We start from the raw sequence: 8,457 nt of genomic DNA, 5'->3' as shown, positions 1-8,457 counted from the left end.
CCACCTCCTTCACCACTCCTCTCCCTCGCCCTGGCGCCACAACCCAGCTGGCAGAGTGCTCCGCGCCGGCCCCCAGCGCCGTGATTCGGGCTCACGCCCTCCCCCCCCAGGTGGCCCCCAAGCCCTTCCGCCCCCAAGCTCTTGCCAAGTACTCCCGGCACCACGCCCCCCCCGATGAGGCCGTGGCGCAGCAGCCCATGGTGACCCATCACACGGTCTCCAACGTGGCCCGCCAGCCCGCCCCCGTGGCGCCTCTGCACTCCTGGACTTCCGAAGTCTGCGCATCCGACCCCTTCATCTCGGCGCCTTTCCCCTTCAAAGCTCCCAAGGAGAAGCCCTAGATAAGAGTGCGTTCAGACTTCTTGATTTCAAGAGCTTGCAGCCCGCTAAATAATTCCACACACGCGTCGTTATCTAGGTATCGAACAAGTGGTCTTGAGAGAGATCTGTGTTTTCATGAACATGTCTTTTTTCATTTTAACATCCTGGTTCTGCCCGAGGTTAAAGACCGCTTTGTTTGCAGGGTTTGCTTTCTCGTAGTCCTGTTTGTAACCAATCAGCTGCTTCCCACTAATGACTGACATTCTTTGCAGCCAGTAAGACGCTGCTGAGGTGAAACAGCCCAGGAAGTGCACCAGATTTTGTGGAAGGGAAGGCAAGCAAACTCAGAACTAACTTTGATGTAGTGCGGCGCCAGCGGTCGCGATTTTTAAAATGGAAATACATGTTTTGAGATCACGTCTCTTTCAAAACTGCACACGATTAGTGAATGGAATTGCATGACCAGTTTGAAAGGGTTGTGTTTTTTTTTTTAGCTACTTCATGTTAAACAGCACATCTTTTTTTTTTTTTTTAAAAGCACAGGGCTGATTGCTGCTGGTGTGCTTTGTAAGAGAGCTGCTCTGTTAGGTTAGTCGTGCTCCCCAAGGCTTTCAAGGGCATTCTCTTACCTCCTGTTCACCGAACCTTTTTAAATCTTTAAACACCCTCCATGCAGGAATCCACATTGGGAACAAGACATGGTTACTCCTCCAAAGCCTCCGGCTTCGTGGTTTACCCCAAATTCTCAGCTTGTTCTCCCAAATTCTGACCTTTCTCCCCCAGGTCTGAGTCAGGCAGCTCTGACAGCGAATCACTGACCAGATGATTTTTGTTGCCAAGGTGGATTGCACTGAAGACAAAATCCTAAGAGGAATTAAATACTGACCAATTTTAAAAAATAAAAATCAGCAGCATGCTTTTTGATTTGTGCATATTTTCTTCTTTTTTTTCCAGATTTCATTTTTGCCTGCTCAAACCAGGCACTGGGTTTATTTTACACAACTGAGGACCGCTCTTCCCCGCAGCCACTAGAAGGTGCTGTTGTGCATCAGACCTCGCCGGTGCGCTTGCGTTTCCAGTTCTTTTAGTAGGTGCTGCAGTAGAGACTGTGAACGAATTCATACCGCTAGCATCTGGCTGGAAAGCCACCCACTCTGTCTGCTGCTGAAGTGGGGGGAAAAAGAATCCATCAAGAATGGCGCCCCCTGTGACAAGTCTATCATTTCATGTGAACTGCAGCATGCAATCCTACCCCCCAATACACTACACTGACCTCATCGTGATCTGCAGGCCTCCTGCTTCTGCTTTCCTGTCAAGTGTCTTTTACATTGTTGTTTGCACATTGAGTAGGGCTTGTTGTTTCTAAACCCTTTTACAGGGTTCTATTGGGTATCATAGGACGGTAACACCCTTTTAAAGTCAGTTTCATTTTTTGCCTCTTAAGAGCAGCCGCATGATCACAGCGGAAGGTTTTTTTTTTTTTTTTTTTTAAACTCTTTACCGGGTCAGATCTGACACCGCCAGGGCCGGGCGCAGTTCCTGGCTTTTTCAATTTCCAATTCCTTTTTAAAATCAATTTCCAATTCCAATGCCTGCAAAAGGAATTGATGTTTTAGGTTTAAGTTGTTTGTCGCAACTGTGAGAGGCTCATTTTTAACGGAATACTGCCTCTTGCAATTTTGGTCGGTGATGTGCTGGAAGTGATTTAAAAGGGGGTGGAAATTTGGAATTGGGAATTTTAAAAAAGGATGTGGAATTGAGAAATCGAGAATTGACCCCCAACCTTGAATACAACACTATAGAAGACAAACCCCACTGCCTGCTGATTTCCTGAGCATGTCCCGTGTTGTCACATGGTCCACCTTGTCAGGAATCTGGCCTACAGCACAGGTAGTGAATCTCAAGCAAGAAAACCAAGTGCACTTTCAAGACTCTGTTGTATTTCTATGCAAGGTTTCAGCAATGTCACTAAAATAAACCATGCAGATCCTTTCAGCGGCTCGAGAGACCAGGGCAATGCTGGTGCCTGTTGCATTTGTGATTTTGTATTGTACTGCAGCTCAGTGTAACTGTTTTTGTTTGACACTGTAGTTTTATTGCGAATGCAGGCTTTCAGACTCCTGTTTTTTTTTTTTTTGTGTTTTTTTTTTTTTTAAATTTGATTTAGTATTTTTTCTGCAAGAGCAAGCTCCCATAATGTTCGAGGGAGTTGCTTTGCAGAAGGACAGTGCTGTGTGCGTTTGTGTGTCATCCTCTTCTGTTACATTAACACTAAGGCACCTTTCTCCGTGGGACCTCCCTCCTGTTTTTTACAAGGCTCTTGTTTTATTATCTTGAAATACTTGATTTACCAAAAGCACTTGACCTTGTTAAATACTGTTATTGCAAACTGTGTAGAATAAGAAAGTCAGCTAGTAAATAAAATAAACAAGAAAATAAGATAACATTGCTGTTGTGTCTTTAATTCAACGACATTGTTTAAAAAATTAAAAAAACAAATCCTGAAGTCATTTAACTAAGCTTTAAACGCTTGTTAGACTTCAGTGCTCTTGGTAAGATATTAAAATGACGAACCAAAAAAAAAAAAGTAATTTACCTCTGCTTAGCGAATTCTTTTTCCGGTGACCCAAGTTGCCCTTCTAGGGAAGGCATTGTGGGTATGAGAGTGCCCCTCACAAAGATGGCGTCCCGCAGGCTGTTAGCACGTCTTGCAAAATTGACATCTGCTGCCGTCAAACCAACGCGGTGAGTTTCATTAACAACGCGTTTCCTAAATAGTGCTTTTCAAAGTCGTGTGGACGTGTCCTGTTCGGTTGTAACCGGGGAATACCGTGCAAAGCATACGAGATCGTGTCAGTTTTCACGTTGCATAAGGAAGTCGTTATTTGTGTCGGTATTGGCGTTTGTGCCACAGAGATAAAAAAAAAAAAATGGGGGCGTGTGTGTGTGTGTTTATCTCTGCTCGCCAAATACTTTCTCATGTTTACATAAAATAATTCCATGATCTTATTTTGCTGTCAATTTCCACAAACCGCCCCGGTTTTGTTGGCTGTCATTTGTTATTAGTTAAAACTCGGAAGACTTTCGACCTTCATTGACTGTCCCCAGTTTGACGTGCCGCACTATAGATCAATGATAAACACCATCTCAGTCAAATGAAAAGCACTGCCATACTCCCGAGGAGGCTGTAATAATGTTTTTATATTCGTGTAACTGTTAGGTTATTATTAGGTTGCATATCTCGATAAAACTAATACTCGTATGGTTTGCTAACTAGTTAATGGAGGTTTGTGTCTAAATATGTTGCATTTACAACAGCCTGGCTGCGTTCAAGATGCGTGTGTCCTCCTTTCAGGTCCTCCCCCGCTTCACTGATTGGGCGCCGGTATTACTCTGGAATTACCTTGAATCCACAGCATGCAAACCCCAGGAGACTGCAGCTCCTCCAGCCAGCTTCACGTGTTCCAGGTAGGGGAGTCATTGCTGTACAGCGGTGCCATCGAGCCGCAGCACCTAGTACAGGCGAGCGACGTCACATGTGTGATTCAGTCTGCAGTCCCCTGGATGCAGCGCAAAGAGCATTAGGAGCTGCTTCGTGGAAACGAGACAAATTGCCCATTATGGGCGGTATTAGAATATCAGTAGAGAAATAAAATGGGACTTGTCTAAATTCTGTTTAAAGAAAACCCTATTTTAGTGGCGTTAGGACTACACTATAAAGGCCACTGTAGGGTACATATACAGAGATATATCGCAAAACATTTGCTGGGTTGTTGATATATTCTGTATAAGGTCACTTTTGTACATTTCAAGCAAAGTTTGTTCAGGTATTGTAAGATTTGTCCTAGCAGTGAAAGATCAGAAGTATGGGGTTCACATCTCTGCTTCTCTAACCCATCCCCCACACAGCGAGAGGAATGTTTATCCAGACCCAGGACACTCCGAACCCAAACAGTCTCAAGTTTCTTCCCGGACGGATGGTTCTGGAATCGGGGACTATGGACTTCTCTGTCCCCAGCGCGGCTTTCTGCTCCCCGCTCGCCAGGCAAGTGGACCACTCCCTGTCCAGAGAGGGATCTGAAATGAGACTCCCATTACTAAAAGCTTTAATGAGTCACACATGAGCTTGCTACCTATACACTGCGGCACACAGGAAAACCTGGAATGGGTGAAACTGCTGTGCAATAGGAGCCATATTTCCTTCCCCCGTGTGTGTTTGTCTGTCATGAGCAGCTCCTGTTACTAAACTTACTACAAGCTTGACTTATGCATGCTGGTGATGAGAAATGCGGTCAGGTGATTCAGTTCAGATTTCACAGGAGCCTGATTGTTCAAACTCCGGGCACCTGGTCATTCCAGCAGTGTACCTGAGCAAGGGAAGCTGCGAAACCCAGATTTGGGTGCAGCAGGGTTAGTGACAGGCTCAAGTCCTGGTATGTTGCTTCCATCTGGTATTCTGTTAACTCTAAACTAGGAATATGAAATTTGGCAGGTGTTGTCTCCTGCTGATGAGAGAGGGCGGTTTCTCCAATCCAGGGCAGCTTGAAGCATGACCACAGCATGAAAGCAAAGAAATCAAACAAAAATGATTCGGAATGAAGATAAGCCGTCATACAATCGTTTTGTTGCTATGAACATACAGTACCTATATATGCAAAAATAAATCAGAAACTGGATCTCTTAGATGTTGAATGGCTGTTTTGTTGTAATCCAGTGGAAGTCTTTATTAGTCAAGTTTGTTTGGAGGGGGTGTTTTGTCTGAAGTGCCCTTGGCAGCTCGATGTGGGTTTCATTTATTCTGAGAAAGAGCCTAGTAATCTGGAGCTGATTAATTGCATTGAAACAATGTGTCTGGCATAGGAGCTCTTCTCATTATCAGATTTCAGACCAGTTTAGCAAGGAAATGTTTGTACACCCTACCAGACCAACACTTCCTTGTTCATATGCCTTTATTGGCTTGTAGATGCATTTTAAAGCAAGAGGAGCACCTGATCATTAGAGTCAGGGCTGATTTGTTATTTCGCTTCACAAACAAGCTTGCAGAGTCTCCATGGCTGTGCAAGTCAGCACAACCAAAACAACAAACAAGTAAAGGTTTTTATCAATGCGTGAAAATAAGAGATTCGTAGTGGGCTAAAAGAATTGAAGAGAAGCAAAAAAAAAAATTCAGCGACAAGGCTTTTAACATCGTCCTCCTTTCTGCAAGCTGCGTGGTCTCATTTTCTTGGAAGCGGTGCAGACCTAGTCTGTGAGATTATGCAGTAAAGTGTGTGTTTTCTTTGCAGGCAGTTGTTCAGAATCGAGGGAGTAAAGAGTGTCTTTCTGGGACCTGACTTCATCACCATCACAAAGGTAAAAAAAAAAAAAAAGCCTTGAAGGATGAAGAATAAGGTTTGAACTTTATTAGCTGTAAATTAGGATATTTGTGTGATAAAGGGCGTGGCTTGAAACTCACATGTTTCATTCATACTATAACTCTTTCATGCATGGAATAGTGAAAGCTACACAAAAGAAAAGCAGTTTTGAACATGTAATAAATATATTGCTTCGTATGGAGAGAAGCAAATGGCATCCTCACATGAGGTCGTTGTGCGTTTGTGTCAGTCCCGTCATCCCCCCGTGCCCCGTGTAAAGTTCAGAGCAGATTACCAGGGACCTGATTTGTTCAAACCCGCACCTGATCATTTGAGTAATACACCTGAACGAGGGGTTCTGAAACCCAGGACTGGATTGCAGAAGGAGTGGAGTTTCAAGACCTGGTCCGGTTCATTCACAGCAGGGTTGGCCAAAGCTGGCACTTCCACTCTGGGTCTTTTGTTCCAACCCTGTTCTAAATTACTCCAATGAAACCTGCATCCAGACCCTGATGTAGTTCATTATCTGATTCTACCAGTTAAACCTGGAGTGGAATAGCCCTCCAGGACTGTGATTGGACAGTCCTGATTTACAGGGTGGCTTGGCCTGGCCTGGCCTGGCACACCCCACTTACCTCTGTTGATCTCCTCCCCCGTTCCTTTCTCTCACTGCCCTCCTCTCGGCAGGGTGACCCCGTGCTGGAGTGGAAGCTGATCAAGCCTGAGGTGTACGCCACCATCATGGACTTCTTCAGCTCAGGACTGCCAGTGCTGACAGAGGGGACCCCCCAGACAGACACGGGTACGAGGGAGTACAAGAGAGAGTTGTATTTTGGATCTTAGATGCCTGTAGTCCGTGTTGGAGTTAGTATCGGGGTTCTGAAAAATACAGCGTGACACGTCCCCACGTGTTGCTACACCTGTTTAAATAACGTACCTGTGAGTTTCTTTTAACATCCTGACAGCTTTTTACGCTTAAAACTTTTTAAAATGTTCGCTGTAGTGCACTGATAATGTCAGGATTATCACCCACACTGTCAAACAGGTAACACAGCGATAGTGATCCATGATGTGGTGCAGAACAGAAAAGACAGAGCCCACTTTTTTTTTTCAAATCGAAACGCAGACCTGCTATGCAGTGTGTTCACTTTGATTCTCTCTCTCTCTCTCTCTCTCTCTCTCTCTCTCTCTCTCTCTCTCTCTTTTCTCTCCCCAGCCCCCTCCGATGAAGATGACGAGGTCGTCTCCATGATAAAGGAGCTTTTAGACACCCGAATCAGGTATGCAGTTCAGTTTTGCAAGGTGTGATCAAAATGTTAATCTCTGTTTTTAAATTTTATTGGGCTTGAGAGTGCTTGGAATAATTAACAGATCATTAAAGCAAATTAGCAACGCACCTTGCCTGAAGGAGGCTATTGTGGCTTTGGCAAGTCAAAGGCTGTGGAGAAGTCGACCCTGTGCAGGATACGGTATAATCAGAATTATTGCACCACTGAAACAGTGCTCCACATTTAACAAGCAATACAGTCTTTACCTGGACAGGGAATCTAGAGGCGGATACCTGACTGTAGTCTCAACACCAAGCGAATGGCTAAATATTTAGCAGTAGAAGTATGCGAAACTAAACCTTGAGATGCACCATCTCCTTTACAAGGGTGCCCTTGGCGACAGCACTTTCAATCTCAGCATGCATTTACACGTAATGCTACAAGTGCAGTTTGTTTTAGTGTTAGGGTTAGGTTTGCGTGTAGATCTCATTCTCATTCTCTTCCCCCTCCCCGCTCCGTCTCCCAGGCCCACGGTTCAGGAGGACGGAGGGGATGTGCTGTATCGAGGGTTTGAGGACGGGATTGTGAAGCTGAAGCTCCAGGGCTCCTGCACCAGCTGCCCCAGCTCCATTGTCACCCTGCGCAGCGGAATCCAGAACATGCTGCAGTTCTACATCCCAGAGGTAGAAGGAGTAGAGCAGGTGAGAGCGGGGAGAGGGAGTGAGAGGAGGGGAGAAGGGAGAGGGGGCAGTGGAAGAGAGTGGGAAGTGGAGCAGGAGGAGAGGGGTAGTAGGGAGCCACTGGGAACATTCTGCACTTTGAGGTCTCTGCTCTAACTGGGTAGAAGAGTCCAGAATCAAGGGCCCCTGGATCCCAGTACCACACAGACGAGCCAATGAAACGTACCCAGCTCTGTGTAAAGTCCACACAGCTTTACTGTGCCACACAAACCAGAAAACTTCATTTCAGATTTTTGTTTTCCAGGTGAAGGAAGACGATGAGGAAGAGCAAGGGGTCGAGTCCTGAACGAACCCCGCCTCCCCTGCCTTCTTTCTCACAGACCCCTCCCCCTCTGAATTGTGCCTGACGGACCCAACAATATAGACCAAATACCAGGGACTGGAAATAAGACTCCCATTGCAAAGCAGTTTCACCCGATCCAGGTTTTAATATGTGCTTGATTAGCCTCAGTGCATAGGTACAGTAACAAACTCGGGTGTGTGTTATTAGACCCATAGCAGAACAAGGATTGGATCAAACTGCTATGCAAAGGGAGTCGTCTTCCCATCCCTGGCTTGGACGGCTGTTAAAACTGGATTTCATGGACCTGTGTCCTCTTTCTTTAATTCTGTATTAAAACAGAGTTTTGTTTTCAGTTCTGCAAGAGTCAGTTCAGTGCTTGTGTGTGTTGGACAGGGGTGGGGGTAGGTGTCTAATTTCAACTCCTGTACAATATATTAAAAATGATGTAGAGTGTAATATTGAAGTGTTGAATAAAGTATTTCTTTGCTGTG

General features: G+C 45.3%; 1 protein-coding gene across 2 annotated transcripts; it reads left to right on the top strand.

Moving 5' to 3' along the window:
* The first annotated feature begins 2,960 nt into the window (after positions 1-2,960).
* On the top strand, positions 2,961-8,457 carry nfu1 (NFU1 iron-sulfur cluster scaffold homolog (S. cerevisiae)). 2 transcript variants are annotated; one of them, XM_041232426.1, is made up of 8 exons: positions 2,961-3,066; positions 3,677-3,789; positions 4,231-4,366; positions 5,607-5,673; positions 6,363-6,477; positions 6,892-6,955; positions 7,470-7,644; positions 7,928-8,457. In XM_041232426.1, the coding sequence occupies exons 1-8, from the start codon at positions 2,981-2,983 to the stop codon at positions 7,967-7,969; spliced, it is 798 nt and encodes a 265-aa protein (XP_041088360.1). In that variant the 5' UTR covers positions 2,961-2,980; the 3' UTR covers positions 7,970-8,457. The 2 variants fall into 2 exon arrangements, with proteins under 2 accessions (XP_041088360.1, XP_041088361.1); XM_041232427.1 differs by lacking the exon at positions 2,961-3,066 and adding an exon at positions 3,318-3,508.

This window comes from Polyodon spathula, chromosome 29 (assembly GCF_017654505.1).
Source record: "Polyodon spathula isolate WHYD16114869_AA chromosome 29, ASM1765450v1, whole genome shotgun sequence".
NCBI classification, from domain to species: Eukaryota; Metazoa; Chordata; class Actinopteri; order Acipenseriformes; family Polyodontidae; genus Polyodon; species Polyodon spathula.
The sequence above is the reverse complement of the archived record's forward strand: the minus strand, read 5'-3'. Positions and strand labels throughout refer to the sequence as shown.

What these genes read in the sequence shown, in the direction of transcription:
- nfu1 (XM_041232426.1), top strand. Translation starts at nt 2,981, where the DNA reads ATGAGAGTGCCCCTCACAAAGATGGCGTCCCGCAGGCTGTTAGCACGT. An exon ending in GACCCCCCAGACAGACACGG is followed by an intron (nt 6,478 to 6,891) that starts GTACGAGGGAGT and finishes TTCTCTCCCCAG; the next exon opens with CCCCCTCCGATGAAGATGAC. An exon ending in CTTTTAGACACCCGAATCAG is followed by an intron (nt 6,956 to 7,469) that starts GTATGCAGTTCA and finishes TCCGTCTCCCAG; the next exon opens with GCCCACGGTTCAGGAGGACG.